This window comes from Salmo salar, chromosome 12 (genome assembly GCF_965601325.2).
Source record: "Salmo salar chromosome 12, fSalSal1, whole genome shotgun sequence".
Classification (NCBI taxonomy): domain Eukaryota; kingdom Metazoa; phylum Chordata; class Actinopteri; order Salmoniformes; family Salmonidae; genus Salmo; species Salmo salar.
The window spans coordinates 38,700,658-38,718,256 of NC_138302.1; the positions used below are offsets into that span (position 1 = coordinate 38,700,658).

Consider the following 17,599-nt stretch of genomic DNA (forward strand, 5'->3'; position numbering starts at 1 on the left):
TTTCTGTCAATTATTTTTTTTTTTTATATCACAATTCCAACCCTCCTATCTGGGCTTCGGACTGGCAAAAGAGACACTCTGGCGGAGTTACTTAGTTTAAAAAAACAAAAACAAATCTTAATTTGGTTTGGTTTTTAACCTCATGGTCCACATAGAAGCTTACAACAAGTCACAGTAAAACATGGACATTTTTAACCATACATTTTATTTTTTTATTATTTTTTTTTTTACATTTGTTTGTATACAATCTACATTAACAATCTAAATGGACCAAAAGAGACAATAGAAAAAACTGTCAATGGCAATGTGAGAGAATTATGGTAACTAGTCTGGCCTTAATTCAGGTTAAAACATTTTTTTGAATGTAAGCCAGGGTGGGATCAGCCAGCAGCGCTTCCCGCATGCACGATTCATTTGCAGTCTGGACGCGGAGGGGTGAACATCTCCTGCTCTAACTGCAAAGCTGGGAGGGACTGCTGCGTGAGGACTGGGCCGCCTGTGAGTGCTTTGGGACAGGGGTTGGGCCCACGGCAGCACCTGCTGCTCGTTGCGAAGAGTAAGAACGATACGTGCTTTCACGTCAGTCTCAAAGTCTCCAATAACACCAGAAAAAGTTGCTAGATTTGTTGCTAGTTGCTTTTTTGAAAATTTGTCGCTAGGGGGGGTCTGAATACTTGCTAAATATAGCGACAAAGTCGCTAAGTTGGCAACACTGCAGCTGGGGGCAATACTTTCCACAAAAGTAGTGCACTGGGCCTTTAATAGTCCTGTATTAGCAGTCTGATATGTGCCAATGTGGGCAAAAAAAAAAAAAACTGATGGTAGTCGGTGCCAGGAGCACCAGTTTGGGTGTGTCAAGAACTGCAACGCTCCTGGATTTTTCATGCTTAACAGTTTCCCAAGTGTATCAACAATGGTCCACCACCCAAAGAACATCCAACCAACTTGACTCAACTGTGGGAAGCATTGGAGTCAACATGGGCCAGCATCCCTAAAACTTCGATCATTAATGCTTTCCTTTGTTTTTGATAACATTAGCCATGTTTCCATCAAACCATTTTATTTTCCAGACATTTTGTATTTATTTGTATACAATTTTAGGGGCCTTATTTATACGCTTGTGACATGATCGGTGCTTGACTTGCAAATAAAGGCAAATACAAATGATCTTGCTTTCATTGTAACCAGGTAGGGTTTATTACCTACTAAGCATGGACTGACGGTGACTTTTTTTTATGTAGTCCAGCGGCCTTGATTTCAACGTTCCCAAGATTTTTGGTCCGTACCAAATGTGACTAATTTCAGGAAACTTGGCGTATGTCACTCCTTGACAGGAGAGCCATTTGAATTATTTATTTATTTTATTTTTTGGGGGGCAAAAATGCCTTCTGGAACATGTGAGCGTTCATGTGCCTTAATAAAAACTTATATACAATTGTTAAATTATGAGCCTAGTTGGTGTAGCCACGGAAAACGTCAGGAATCTTCCCGCTAGCCATGTTTGGCTGAGATAATGAATGGGCCGGACATCCCGAGAGTTGAGTTCGGATTGGTCTGCCATGTAGCACGCTTCTGTCTATAACATGAGCTGGTCATTAGGTAATCCTTTCTAATGCAGCTTTTTTGAAAGATATCACATAGTAGAACTGCAAAAGTGTTATCTCCACTTTCTAGAGGACCGAGTTTTGAAATCATTGGAATGCCCAGTGGAATTAGAGTATGACAGCTAAGGAAATTCTGGTGTTTTATTGCAAATATGCAGAGGGAGTCAAAGAGAACACACAGAAGGCTATTGTTTAAAACATGTCTCAGGATTACATCTTCAAACTAAGTGCAACCATGGCATCTGTGACAGAGGGAGAAGCATCCATCCATGTATACGGGTAAAATAGACTAGCTAGCTACATTCATATATTAAACGTTTCTAATTTTGTCAGCAAGTCATCTTCATTTCAAGTTAAAGCGTACTGTTAGCTACAGTTGAAGTCGGAAGTTTACATACACTTAGGTTGGAGTCATAACTCATTTTTCAACCACTCCACAAATGTCTTGTTAACAAACTATAGTTTTGGCAAGTCAGTTAGGACATCTACTTTGTGCATGACAAGTCATTTTTCCAACAATTGTTTACAGACAGATTATTTCACTTATTCACTGCATCACAATTCCAGTGGGTCAGAAGTTATCTTAGTGTATGTAAACTGTGCCTTTAAACAGCTTGGAGAAATCCAGAAAATGTCATGGCTTTAGAAGCTTCTGATAGGCTAATTGACATTTGAGTCAATTGGAGGTGTACCTGTGGCTGTTTTTCAAGGCCTACCTTCAAACTCAGTGACTCTTTGCTCGACATCATGGGAAAATCAAAAGAAATCAGCCAAGACCTCAGAAATAAATTGTAGACCACAAGTCTGGTTCATCCTTGGGAGCAATTTCCAAACGCCTGAAGGTACCACGTTCATCTGTACAAACAATAGTACGCAAGTATAAACACCATGGGACCACGCAGCTGTGATACCGCTCAGGAAGAAGACGTGTTCTGTCTCCTAGAGATGAACGTACTTTGGTGAGAAAGGTGCAAATCAATCCCAGAATAATATCAAAGGACCTTGTGAAGATGCTGGAGGAAACGAGTCCTATATCAACATAACCTGAAAGACCGCTCAGCAAGAAAGAAGCCACTGCTCCAAAACCGCCACACAAAAAGCCAGACTACGGTTTGCAACTGCACATGGAGACAAAGATTGTAGTTTTTGTAGAAATGTCCTCTGGTCTGATGAAACAAAAATAGAACTGTTTGGCCATAATGACCACCGTTATGTTTGGAGAAAAAAACGGGGAAGCTTGCAAGCAGAAGAACACCATCCCAACCGTGAAGCTCGGGGGTGGCAGCATCATGTTGTGGGGGTGCTTTACTGCAGGAGGGACTGGTGCACTTCACAAAATAGATGGCATCATGAGGGAAAATTATGTAAATACACTGCTCAAAAAAATAAAGGGAACACTTAAACAACACAATGTAACTCCAAGTCAATCACACTTCTGTGAAATCAAACTGTCCACTTAGGAAGCAACACGGATTGACAATAAATTTCACATGCTGTTGTGCAAATGGAATAGACAACAGGTGGAAATTATAGGCAATTAGCAAGACACCCCCAATAAAGGAGTGGTTCTGCAGGTGGGGACCACAGACCACTTCTCAGTTCCTATGCTTCCTGGCTGATGTTTTGGTCACTTTTGAATGCTGGCGGTGCTTTCACTCTAGTGGTAGCATGAGACGGAGTCTACAACCCACACAAGTGGCTCAGGTAGTGCAGCTCCTCCAGGATGGCACATCAATGCGAGCTGTGGCAAGAAGGTTTGCTGTGTCTGTCAGCGTAGTGTCCAGAGCATGGAGGCGCTACCAGGAGAAGGCCAGTACATCAGGAGACGTGGAGGAGGCCGTAGGAGGGCAACAACCCAGCAGCAGGACCGCTACCTCCGCCTTTGTGCAAGGAAGAGCAGGACAAGCACTGCCAGAGCCCTGCAAAATGACCTCCAGCAGGCCACAAATGTGCATATGTCTGCTCAAACGGTCAGAAACAGACTCCATGAGGGTGGTATGAGGGCCCGGCGTCCACAGGTGGGGGTTGTGCTTACAGCCCAACACCGTGCAGGACGTTTGGCATTTGCCAGAGAACACCAAGATTGGCAAATTCACCACTGGCACCCTGTGCTCTTCACAGATGAAAGCAGGTTCACACTGAGCACTTGACAGACGTCACAGAGTCTGGAGACGCCATGGAGAACGTTCTGCTGCCTGCAACATCCTCCAGCATGACCGGTTTGGCGGTGGGTCAGTCATGGTGTGGGGTGGCATTTCTTTGGGGGGACGCACAGCCCTCCATGTGCTCGCCAGATGTAGCCTGACTGCCATTAGGTACCGAGATGAGATCCTCAGACCCCTTGTGAGACCATATGCTGGTGCGGTTGGCCCTGGGTTCCTCCTAATGCAAGACAATGCTAGACCTCATGTGGCTGGAGTGTGTCAGCAGTTCCTGCAAGAGGAAGGCATTGATGCTACGGACTGGCCCGCCCGTTCCCCAGACCTGAATCCAATTGAGCACATCTGGGACATCATGTCTCGCTCCATCCACCAACGCCACGTTGCACCACAGACTGTCCAGGAGTTGGCGGGTACTTTAGTCCAGGTCTGGGAGGAGATCCCTCAGGAGACCATCCGCCACCTCATCAGGAGCATGCCCAGGCATTGTAGGGAGGTCATACAGGCACGTGGAGGCCACACACACTACTGAGCCTCATTTTGACTTGTTTTAAGCACATTACCTCAAAGTTGGATCAGCCTGTAGTGTGGTTTTCCACTTTCATTTTGAGTGTGACTCCAAATCCAGACCTCCATGGGTTGATAAATTGGATTTCCATTGATTATTTTTGTGATTTTGTTGTCAGCACATTCAACTATGTAAAGAAAAAAGTATTTAATAAGATTATTTATTTCATTCAGATCTAGGATGTGTTGTTTAAGTGTTCCCATTATTTTTTGAGCAGTATATATTGAAACAACATCTCAAGACATCAGTCAGGAAGTTAAAGCTTGGTCGCAAATGGGTCTTCCAAATGGACAATGACCCCAGGCATACTTCTGAAGTTGTGGCAAAATGGCTTAAGGATAACAAAGTCAAGGTCTTGGAGTGGCCATCACAAAGTCCTGATCGCAATCCTATAGAAAATTTGTGGGCAGAGCTGAAAGTGTGTGCAAGCAAGGAGGCCTACAAACCTGACTCGGTTACACCCACTCTGTCAGGAGGAATGGGCCAAAATTCACCCAACTTATTGTGGGAAGCTTGCGGAAGGCTTCCCGACGCGTTTAAACTTCTGACCCACTGGGAATGTGATGAAAGAAATAAAAGCTGAAATAAATCACTCTATTATTCTGACATTTCACATTCTTAAAATAAAGTGGTGATCCTAACTGACCTAAAAACAGCATTTTTACTAGGATTAAATGTCAGGAATTGTGAAAAACTGAGTTTAAATGTAGTTGGCTAAGGTGTATGTAAACTTCCGACTTCAACTGTATCGAGCTAACGTTAGCTGGCTGGCTCGCTAGTATGATGTGTGTAGTAATATTATTCATATCTTAGAGCCATATGCACAAAAAGCATATTTCTCTCAAATTTGGTGCACAAATTTGTTTACATCCCTGTTAGTGAGCATTTCTCCTTTGCCAAGATAATTCATCCACATGACAGGTGTGGCATATCAAGAAGCTGATTAAACGGCTTGATCATTACACAGGTGCAACTTGTGCTGTGGACAATAAATGGCCAGTCTAAAACGTGCAGTTTTGTCCCAACACAATACCACAGATGTCTCAAGTTTTGAGGGAGCAGGCAATTGGCATTCTGACTGCAGGAATGTCCACTAGAGCTGTTGCCAGAGAAGTGAATGTTCATGTGTCTAACATAAGACACCTCCGTTGTTTTAGAGAATTTGGCACTAGGTCCAACCGGCCTCACAACCACAGGCCAGGTGTATGGCATCGTGTGTGCGAGCACTTTGCTGACGTCAACGTTGTGAACAGAATGTCCCCTAGTGGCTGTGGGGTTATGGTATGGGCAGGCATAAGCTACGGACAACGAACACAATTGCATTTTAGTGATGGTAATTTGAATGCACAAAAATACTCAGACCAGATCCTGAGGCCCATTGTTTTTAAGGTATCTGTGACCAACAGATGAATCTGTATTCCCAGTCATGTGCAATCCATAGATTAGGGCCTAATGAATTAATTGGATTTCCTCATGAACTGAAACTCAGTAAAATCAATTAAATTGTGGTATGTTGTGTTTTATATTTTTGTTCAGTATAGATTCACATCTCCAAGTAAAATAAAAGTTCAAGAATAGGATTAATCCAGTGGCTCAGATGAAACTATCCAAGCATTAGATACATCTTCTTTAAATGTTGCTATTTGGTTTCTTGTCAACCAAACACAATTCAGTATGACCTTTGTAAGACAGTAAATAGCCTAAAGTTAAGGCTCTTACAAAGTAATTTAACAGTATTTATTCGACCTTAACATGAGTTACCCATCCATGGACACATGTTGAGGTTACTGTAACTATAAATGTCTTCTTATGTAATCATAGAAAGTTTGCATGCTCAACATAGCATGCAAAGGTCACAGGTCTGTGGAGATCTTCACAATTGCTATAATAATCTGTGCAGAATCCCAAACAGCATTGCTCACTTGGACTATGTACTTTTAATATAATCTCAACTGCAATCCAGGTCATTTGGTTGTACTATTATATAGATGAAGGAAGCACAGTGATAAAATGTAAGTTGTTGTATAAATACAAAATATGTGACATTGTATTCCCATTTGAACTTTGTTGTGCTTTTAAATGGTTGAAAGCGCGGTTATAACACATTTAGATGACAACTAAACCAAAAATCAGACATTGTTTTTCCATTGGAATTTAGTTGTGCTTTTATATGGTTAAAAGCATAGTGATAACACGTTGATGAATTCCCAAACTTCTGGCTGTCTTTTAGAGTGGGTGAATAAAGGATCAATGTCTCCACCAAATATTACACACATTTCCACATTGAAATGACGTGGTGTGCCCAGTGGGCTAAGAGAATGAACTTCAAATCACTATATAGTTGCCCAATTAGTTTACACTATCTTTCCTTAAACAGATTCCCTTTAATGTAGGAATTGTGATTGAAGCAACATAATATCAGCCCTTTTGAATATAACTTAAAGCAAATTAACTTTTAATTTGTTGTACGAGTGCATCGGCATATAGTCTCATTGTTTGTCTCCATAGTTGGAATGTTAGTCACTGTCTGTATGGTTATTGTTTATCGTCTCTCACAACACTAGACTCTCTGCAAACTACAATTAAAAACAAACAAAAAAACATTGAAATGGTCTAATGCCTAAACAACAAATGGAAAGGGAGACATAGACATATAGTCATGGTCCGATTCCCTAGCATTCTGCACAACAGGTTTAGCATATTGCCAGGTTGATACCACAGGAGGCTTGTGAGGGGAGGACGGCCATAATAATGGCCAGAACGGAGCAAATAGAACGGCATCAAACACCTGGAAAGCATTCACTTATTCCGCTCCAGTCATTACCCAGAGCGCGTTCTCCCGAATGAAGGTGTCACCAAACTCCTGTGGTTGATACATGACAAAGGAATTGGCAAGTTTAGTCTTAACTTGCACCTACACAACAAGCCTATAAACAACAGCCTGAACAACAAGCCTATTTATCTAATACTGTACTCTTCATATGGTCAACAACTTGGTAGGTTATTTTAAATATTTTAATTATGCTAGTTATAGCTAGAGTGAGTTGGGTGGGGTAGATAAGGCGAGTCTAGGGCTACAAAACAGAGCCCTTTGCAATGCCCACTAACCAGCTGTATACTCCCACTTTTTCCCACACAACTCACTCTAGGTTCTATATCATAGAAATCAATAGCTATTTCCATGTTAAAATGTTATGGGGTGCATTTGTTCCATTGGTTTTGTTGGTAAACTGTTCTGATAGGCCTACGTTATGCCCAAATAGCCACAGTAGCCTGCTTGGCCACTGGCTAAAACTGTAACTGAAGCAGGTACAGCCAGTGTTCACGGTAAACTTGTGCCAGAAGTTGCACAGAATGCTTAAAATGTTCAAGTTTCCACTCAAGAAATTTGCCAATGCCAGAAATATGTATTATGACCATATCACCTTGTCAGACTAGTTCACTTTGTCACCTCTGGTGTCCTAAATGGTTTCAGGATGTTGTACTTTGACCTTTCAGGTGCGCTTTAGCCTCACACCTGACATGCTTTGTTCTCATCTTTGGCACAGCAAGATATCGACACATGGAGGAGGTACCTCAAGGCCACGCCCCACCTCCTGACAATCTAGGAAGAGGTAATTCAACCTGTCTGTTTAGCATGTTATTATGATGTCCACAACCTTTATAAGTGGTACTTTGGTTGAGCCAGTAGCTCTGTTGATTTTAATAAAGTGTGGAAAATAAGGGATTGATTGTGTTTTAAACTTTTCAAAGATACTTGATGCTTCGGCAAGGTCAGAGAGGAGTAGAAGACGCTCAGCCAACCACCTTGACGAGGTGCAACTGACCACCTTGGATTAAGCTTACTATCGTTTTTGCATTTGTTTAATCATTTGCAGTTATATTATGTTTGCCTTGTATTTTTCGTTTTATTATCTTTACTCTGTATTTGCCTCCAGGTGGCGCCAATGACCACAGTGCGCCTCATTGCGGGAAAAGATAAAACATTTTTCTCCCAGGTTCTGACGTCACTGTTTATTATCTGTGGCTGAAAAGTAACATTTACCAAGCCCGGGCTCCCCACGACCCACCCATTTTCCCTTGACGAGAATGGGCGAGTTCATTTTCCATGGCCAGTGTTTGTACATTTTAGACCATTCCATTGAAACCTCCACCCACGGAAATGCAAAACAAACCCACCCAATGCTTTCTGTTCTTGCTGTTAGGGTGGCCAGAAGGGTTATATTTCTTCCCCTTTGATATATTTTGAGAATAATTTAAAACAAACGATCACTGTTTCCTATAACTGTATTGAACTAATGATGATGAATAGAGAAGATGGACAACACAGGTGCACAGTTCTCATGGAGAGTGTGTAGGAATGACGTCAGCAGCAGCTCTGAATACAGCACGAGTACAAACCTCTTGAACGGTGAGACTTCCTCTTTCCTTTTCAAAAATATTTTAGGATTACGATTACGACTAAAATTCTAAAACCCAGGCTTTATAATTTATTAGTGCCTCGTTGAATGGTAAAATTAAAGAAGAATTAACATGAATGTCATTTGTCTTACAGGATTCACTTTTATAACGAGTGTTTTCTATATTGGCTACACAGATTATTTTATTAGCAAAGAGATTTAGCTATAGCATTTAGATTTTTTCTGATTAAAATGTAGATGTTTTACTGTAACAGCACAATACGTTTTAATGACTGTTGTTAAGAACCTGTAAAAATGCTGAAATACCAATACACTAAGAAACTCAACATGAAAGGTGCATGGCAGGTGAAGTACTGCCAGATGACTAGGTTGAAGCAGTTCATTTTCCTCTGCTCTTTAAAATAGAGTCAAGAATAATGCATTCCAATTGTCACCAGATGAAATTGACAAAAAGCAGAGTAGCAGGTCAGTCAAGCAAAAGGGTGGATCACTTATCAGCTCTCCTATCATTTTGAAATAAAAATGTACAGTTGAAGTCAGAAGTTTATATACACTTAGGTTAGATTCATTAAAACTCGTTCAACTACTCCACAAATTTCTTGTTAATAAACTATAGTTTTGTCAAGTCGATTAGGACATCGATCTACTTTGTGCATGACAAGTAATTTTTCCAACAATTGCTTACAGACAGATTATTTCACTTATAATTCACCGTATCACAATTCCAGTGGGTCAGAAGTTTACATACACTAAGTTGACTGTGCCTTTAAACAGCTTGGAAAAATCCAGAAAATGATGTCATGGCTTTATGTAACAATTTAGCTTCCGTCCCTCTCCTCGCCCCAACCTGGGCTTGAACCAGGGACCCTCTGCACACATCAACCACCGACACCCCCACGAAGCATCGTTACCCATCGCGCCACAAAAACCGCGGCCCTTGTAGAGGAAGGGGAACAACTACTTCAGATCTCAGAGCGAGTGACGTCACCCGATTTGAAACGCTATTAGCGCGCACCACAGCTAACTAACTAGCCATTTCACATCGGTTACATTTAGAAGCTTCTGATAGGCTAATTAACATCATTTGAGTCAATTGGAGGTGTACCTGTGGATGTTTTACAAGGCCTACCTTAAAACTCAGTGCCTCTTTGCTTGACATCATGGGAAAATCAAAAGAAATCAGCCAAGACCTCAAAAGAAAATTGTAGACCTCCACAAGTCTGGTTCATCCTTGGGAGCAATTTCCAAACGCCTGAAGGTACCACATTCATCTGTACAAACAATAGTAAGCAAGTATAAACACCATGGGACCACACAGCTGTCATAACGCTCAGGAAGGAGACACGTTCTGTCTCCTAGAGATGAACATACTTTGGTGCGAAAAGTGCAAATCAATCCCAGAACAACAGCAAAAGACCTTGTGAATGACTCTAGGTGTATGTAAACTTCCAAATTCAACTGTAGTTGCAACAGGAACTGCAGAGAGTAAATGTTAATGATGAATAAATTACATAGAAATTGATTCCTGATGTAGTCAGGTATGTGCTGAAAGAAAGAGACAATTCCTATTTGAAATAGAAGAAATCTGATTCGTGGACTGACAATTTCAGCCTTAATAGCGCTTTGTTTACATGCTCATTATTGGTATTATGAAAAAGTTGTTTTACAGGTACAGGATGAGAGCAAAGTACTGACTTTCTCCCATTGTTACAATCATTCAAATTCCTAATGATACATGTTCTCTCTTTACAGGAGACAAAATGCTGTCTAGCATTTACCTAACTGGAGTTTTACGTGTCATTCTGCTATCGATTATTAGTTTAGGAGGATTTGTGGCGCTGTTATTAATGCATTACAGCTCAGCACCATCTCTGTTCTGCCCTCCCCTGCCTGCTTTCCCACCTCAGTACTCAGAGAGACCCCAAGGCCAGCACAACAGCTCCTTGGCTAAGACCCTACCAGACAAGCCCATTATGCTGTTGTGGTTCTGGCCTGAACACTACAGGTTTGACTTAAGCGATTGCGCCACTCTCTTCAACATTGATAGCTGTCTCCTGACTGATGACAGGTCAATGTACAACAAGGCAGACGGGGTGCTTATCTTTCACAAATCCATTAAGCGAGATTTATCCAACTTGCCTCGATCACCCAGGCCACCATTCCAGAAGTGGATCTGGTTCCATGTTGAATCCCCTACAAACACAAACAGGCTATCTGGTCTAGAGAACCTTTTCAATTTGACCTTGAGTTACAGGCAGGACGCAGACATCCCTATTCGTTGGCGCTTGACTGCAAGGAAAGGCCAGGGGGAGGATTTTGTGCTGCCCAAAAAAGATAAAGTACGACCCTGCCTCACACAGGAAGCGGCGCAGGTCCTAATCCAGGCACTTGTCATCTCCCGTCTGGATTACTGCAACTCGCTGTTGGCTGGGCTCCCTGCCTGTGCCATTAAACCCCTACAACTCATCCAGAACGCCGCAGCCCGTCTGGTGTTCAACCTTCCCAAGTTCTCTCACGTCACCCCGCTCCTCCGCTCTCTCCACTGGCTTCCAGTTGAAGCTCGCATCCGCTACAAGACCATGGTGATTGCCTACGGAGCTGTGAAGGGAACGGCACCTCCATACCTTCAGGCTCTGATCAGGCCCTACACCCAAACAAGGGCACTGCGTTCATCCACCACTGGCCTGCTGGCCCCCCTACCTCTGAGGAAGCACAGTTCCCGCTCAGCCCAGTCAAAACTGTTCGCTGCTCTGGCACCCCAATTGTGGAACAAGCTCCCTCACGACGCCAGGACAGCGGAGTCAATCACCACCTTCCGGAGACACCTGAAACCCCACCTCTTTAAGGAATACCTAGGATAGGATAAAGTAATCCTTCTAACCCCCCCCCCCCCCTAAAAGATTTAGATGCACTATTGTAAAGTGGTTGTTCCACTGGATATCATAAGGTGAATGCACCATTTTGTAAGTCGCTCTGGATAAGAGCGTCTGCTAAATGACTTAAATGTAATGTAAATGTAATAAATTAGTTTGCTGGATTGTGAGTAACAATAACCCTGCCACTGGAGCAGGCCAAAGGTATAACTATTACAGAGAACTTGTCAAACACGTTAAGGTGGAAGTCTTTGGCAAGGCCTTTGGCCGTTTCTTGAACTATGAGGACTTCTACAATACCATCTCCAGCTGTAAGTTTTACCTTTCCTTTGAGAACTCAGTCCACAGAGACTACATCACTGAGAAGCTAAATGGACCACTTGCAGCAGGAACTGTACCAGTAGTATTGGGCCCACCCAGACAAAACTATGAGGACTTTGTCCCAGGAGATTCCTTCATCCATGTTAACGACTTTCCAGATGCGAAAGCCTTGGCAGAATTCCTCCTGAAGTTGAACAAGGATGATGAGGCATATCTGCACTACTTTCAGTGGCGTGAACACTTTTCTGCTCAGCGCCATCTAATTCAACAATATCAAGAGTTCACCCATGCTATTTGTTATGCCTGTGACCATGTGGGAACACATAAGGAGTACAGAGTTGTTCACAATCTTTACAAATGGTATTTTGGTTAATAAGGCACTTACAGTGATCTCCAGAAATATTGGGACATTTACAAATATTTGGTGTTTTGAGCCCCACATTTTCAGCACCTCCAAAAAATATGGGCTTGCCTTTTTTTTGGCCATTAATGTGTCACTTATCCGTTTGCAAACAATGTAAAAAATATAAATCATTGAGTTAATAAAGCTGCATAAAAACATGGTCTCTTATTTGTTTTCTTGAGTAAGGCAGCTCCAAAATGCAGGTGTTTCATCCTAGCTCAGTGCTTTCTGTGGTGGTGGGGCAAGCCAGCAGAAAATAGGAGCGTTGCGCCGTGATTTGCTCAGTGTTCTGTCACTCATGGGGACTCTACGTTACCGCCAAGTCTAAGTCCTTAATAAGGATAGACATAGAAAATTCTAGCCCTTTGGGTCCTGCTATATAGTTACATTAGAAATGCCCTTCCAAGAAGGCTCAAGGTCATTGGCCACAGATAAAATTACATCAAATTATGTTAGCACAGCTGAAAACTGTTATGACTAAAGAAGCAATAAAGCTGGCCTTCTTTAGACTAGTTGAGTATCTGGAGCATCAGCATTTGTGGGTTCGATTACAGGCTCAAAATGGCCAGAAATAAAGAACTTTCTTCTGAAACGCGCCAGTCTATTCTTGTTCTGAGAAATGAAGGCTATTCCATGCGAGAAATTGCCAAGAAGCTGAAGATCTCGTACAACGCTGTGTACTACTCCCTACACAGAACAACGCAAACTGACTCTAACCAGAATAGAAAGACGAGTGGGAGGCCCCGGTGCACAACTGTGCAAGAGGACAAGTACATTAGAGTGTCTAGTTTGAGAAACAGACGCCTCACAAGTCATCAACTGGCAGCTTCATTAAATAGTACCCGCAAAACACCAGTCTCAAGGTCAACAGTGAAGAGGCGACTCCAGGATGCTGGCCTTCTAGGCAAATAGCCTTGGACACCATACACACATCACATAATTTCTGGGATCTTTTATTTCAGCTCATGAATCATGAGCATTTATATTTTTGTTCAGTGTGTGTGTGTGTGTGTGTGTGTATATATATATTAGTACCTACAGAAAGTATTCACACCCCTTGTCTTTTTCCACATTTTGTTGTGTTACAGCCCGGATTTAAAATGTATTAAATTGAGATTGTGTCACTGGTTTACACACTATAATCCATAATGTCAAAGTGAAATTATGTTTTTAGAAATGTTTACTAATTAATATAAAAGCTGAAAATGTCTTGAGTCAATAAGTATTCAACTATGCTGTTATGGCAAGCCTAAATACAGTTCCTTCAGAAAGTATTCATACCCCTTGACTTATTCCACATTTTGTGTTTTACAGCCTAAATTCAAAATGGATTACTTGGTTTTTTTTGTCACCCATTTACACACAATACCCCATAATGACAAAGTTAAAACATGTTTAGACATTTTTGCAAATGTATTTAAAATTTAAATACAAAAATCTCATTTAAATACTAAGTATTCACACCCCTTTGCTATGACGCTCCAAATTGAGCTCAGATGTATCCAATTTCCTCTGATGATCCTTGAGATGTCACTGCAACTTGATTGGAGTCCACCTGTGGCCAATTCAATTGTTTGGACATGATTTAGAAAGAAACACACCTGTCTATATAAGACCCCACAGTTGACAGTGCATGTCAAAGCAGAAACTATACCATGATTCTCCAAGGAACTGTTGCCGTGATAGAATTTTAATAAGGTGTATATCTGGGGAAGGGTATAAAACCATTTCTAGAGTGTTGAAAGTTTCCAAAAGCACAGTGTTCTCCATCATTAGGAAATGAAAAAAAATATAGAACTAACCAGGCTCTGCCTAGAGTTTGCCGTCCAATCAAACTGAGCAACCGGGCAAGAAGGACCTTGGTCAGGGAGGTGACCAAGAACCCAATAACCACTCTGAGAGAACTACAGATTTGCTTGCCTGAGATGCCTGCCAGAAGGACAACAGTCTCTACAGCACTTTACCAATCTGGGCTTTATGGGAGATATGTTTTCACCAGATGCACATGACAGAATGTTTGGAGTTTGCAAAAAGGCATGAAAAGATTCTGTGGTCTGATGAGACAAACATTTTACTGTTTGGCCTGAATGTAAAGTGCTACTGTATGTTTGGAGAAAATCAGGCACAGCTCATCACCCGTCTAACACCACCCTTACCGTGAAGCATGGTGGTGGCAGCATCATGTTGTGGGGATGCTTTTCAGCAGCAGGGACTGGGACACTAAGGATATAGGGAACAATGAATGTAGCCAAATACAGGCAAATCCTTGATGAGAACCTGCTTCAGAGTGCAAACGACCTTAGACTGGAGCAAAGATTTACGTTTCAACAGGACAATGACCCCATACATACAGCCAAAGCAACACTGGAATGGCTTCAGAACAAGAATGTTCTTGAGTGGCTCAGCAAAAGCCCATTCTTGAATCCCATTGAAAATCTGGAGAAAGACTTGAAGATAGTGGTTCACCGCCGCTCCCCATCTAACTTTTGAGAGCTTGAAAAAATCTGCCAGGAAAATTGAAGAAAATCCCCAAATCCCGATGTGCAAAACTGATAGACATATCCAAGATGCTTCTACATCTACAAAGTATTGACTCAGGGGGGTGTAAATTAGATCTTTTTGTACTTAATTATCAATACATTTGCAAAAATGTATAAAAATATGTTTTCACTTGTCATTATGGGGTATTGTGTGTTGATGGGTGAGAAAATATATTTAATACATTTTGAATTCAGGCTGTAACACAACAAAATGTGGAATTAGGTCAAGGTGTATGAATACTTTCTGAAGGCACTATAATTTCAGGGGTAACACTTTGCTTAAGTCACATTATAAGTTGCATGGACTCACTGTGTGCAATAATAGAGTTTAACATTATTTTGTAATGACTACCTCTCTGTACCCCACACAAACAAATAATTGTAAGGTCCCTCAGTTGAGCAGTACATTTCAAACAGATTCAACCACAAAAACCAGGGAGGTTTCCCCAATGCATTGCAAAAAAGGGTACCTATTGGCAGAGAGGTAAAAAATAATTAAAAACAGACATTGAATATCCCTTTGAGCGTGGTGAAGTTATTAATTACACTTTGGATGATGTATCAATACACCTAGTAACTACAAAGAAATACAGTTGAAGTCGAGGGTTTACATACACCTTAGCCAAATACATTTAAACTCAGTTTTTCACAATTCCTGACATTTAATCCTAGTAAAAATTCCCTGTTTTAGGTCAGTTAGGATCACCACCTTATTTTATGAATGTGAAATGTCAGAATAATAGTAGAGAAATGACTTTCAGCTTTTATTTCCTTCATCACATTTCCAATGCGTCAGAAGTTTACATACAGTCAATTAGTATTTGATAGTGTTGCCGTTAAATTGTTTAACTTGGGTCAAACGTTTCGGGTAGCCTTCCACAAGCTTCCCACGATAAGTTGGGTGAATTTTGGCCCATTCCTCCTGACAGAGCAGTTGAAACTGAGTCAGGTATGTATGCCTCCTTGCTCGCACACACTTTTTTCAGTTCTGCCCACAAAACTTCTAAAGGATTGAGGTCAGGGTTTGTGATGGCCACTCCAATACCTTGACTTTGATGTCCTTAAGCCATTTTGCCACAACTTTGGAACTATGCTTGGGTCATTGTCCATTTGGAAGACCCATTTGCGAACAAGCTTTAACTTCCTGACTGATGTTTTGAGATGTTGCTTCAATATATCCACATAATTTCCCTTTCTAATGAAGCCATCTATTTTGTGAAGTGCACCAGTCCCTCCTGCAGCAAAGCACCCCCACAACATGATGCTGCCACACACGAGCTTCACGGTTGGGATGGTGTTCTTTGGCTTGCAAGCCTCCCCCTTTTTCCTCCAAATATAACGATGGTCATTATGGCCAAACAGTTCTATTTTTGTTTCATCAGACCAGAGGACATTTCTTCAAAAAGTACAATCTTTGCCCCCATGTGCGGCTTCTTCCTTGCTGAGCGGCCGTTCAGGTTATGTCGATATAGGACTCGTTTTACTGTGGATATAGATCATTTTGAACCTGTTTCCTCCAGCATTTTCACAAGGTCCTTTGCTGTTGTTCTGGGATTGATTTGCACTTTTCGCACCAAAGTACGTTCATCTCTAGGAGACAGAACACGTCTCCTTCCTGAGCGGTATGGTGGCTGTGTGGTCCCATGGTGTTTATACTTGCGTACTATTGTTTGTACAGATGAACGTGGTACCTTCAGGCATTTGAATTATGAGTGAAATAATCTGTAAACAATTGTTGGAATAATTACTTGTGTCATGCACAAAGTAGATGTCCTAACCGACTTGCCAAAACTATAGTTTGTTAAAAAGACATTTGTGGAGTAGTTGAAAAAACGAGTTTTAATGACTCCAACCTAAGTGTATGTAAACTTTCGAATTCAACTGTAGGTGTCCTTCCTAACTCAGTTGCCGGAGAGGAAGGAAACCGCTCTGGGATTTCACCATTAGGCCAATGGTAACTTTAATGGCTGTGATAGGAGAAAACAGGATGGATTCCACAGTGTCTCTACATATTTGCATTTACAGCCATGTTACATAGAAGGGTACAGTGCAAATACAGTATTACACAGTACTTTCAACTATTGTCATAAAATTATGATCTAAAATTTAAGTGTTAAGGTGAGCCGTTTAGGCACAATTTCAATTACTTAAATCTGAAGCACAGAAAAATGTCAATGTGTAATCACACAAACCGTAAATACGTATAATTGTCTTGTAACTACACTGAACAAAAATATAAACAACATGTAAAGTGTTGGTCCCATGTTTTATGAGTTGAAATAAAAGATCCCAGAAAGCTTGTTTCTCTCAAATGTTGCGCACAAATTGGTTTACATCACTGTTAGTGAGCATTTCTCCTCTGCCAAGATATTCCATCCACCTGACAAGTGTGGCATATCAAAAAGTTGATTAAACAGCATGATCATTACACAAGTGCACCATGGGCTGGGAACAATAAAAAGGCCACTCTAAAATGTCACCCAACACAATGCCACAGATGTCTCAAGTTTTGAGGGAGCGTGCAATTGGCATGCTGACTGCAGGAATGTCCACCAGAGCTGTAGCCAGGGTATTGAATGTTCATATCTCTATCATAAGCCGCCTTCAACGTCGTTTTAGAGAATTTGGCAGTACGTCAAACTGTCCTCACAACCGCAGACCATGGGTATGGCGTCGTGTGGGAGAGCGGTTTGCTATCAACGTTGCAAAC

At 41.5% G+C, this 17,599-nt stretch overlaps 2 protein-coding genes across 2 annotated transcripts; both read left to right on the forward strand.

Annotated features, from left to right (window-relative positions):
* Positions 1–8,087: 8,087 nt before the first annotated feature.
* LOC106564979 (uncharacterized) lies at positions 8,088–11,693 on the forward strand. The gene is made up of 2 exons (XM_045691309.2): positions 8,088–8,742; positions 10,505–11,693. Exons 1-2 carry the CDS (start codon positions 8,649–8,651, stop codon positions 11,611–11,613), a joined length of 1,203 nt encoding a protein of 400 aa, XP_045547265.2. The 5' UTR covers positions 8,088–8,648; the 3' UTR covers positions 11,614–11,693.
* Positions 11,694–11,767: 74 nt separating this feature from the next.
* Positions 11,768–12,507, forward strand: LOC145859579 (4-galactosyl-N-acetylglucosaminide 3-alpha-L-fucosyltransferase 9-like; the record flags this gene model as incomplete). The annotated part of the gene is made up of 1 exon (XM_082959551.1): positions 11,768–12,507. A coding segment is annotated over one exon (552 nt), but the record flags the coding sequence as incomplete, so codon positions are not given.
* Positions 12,508–17,599: the final 5,092 nt, after the last annotated feature.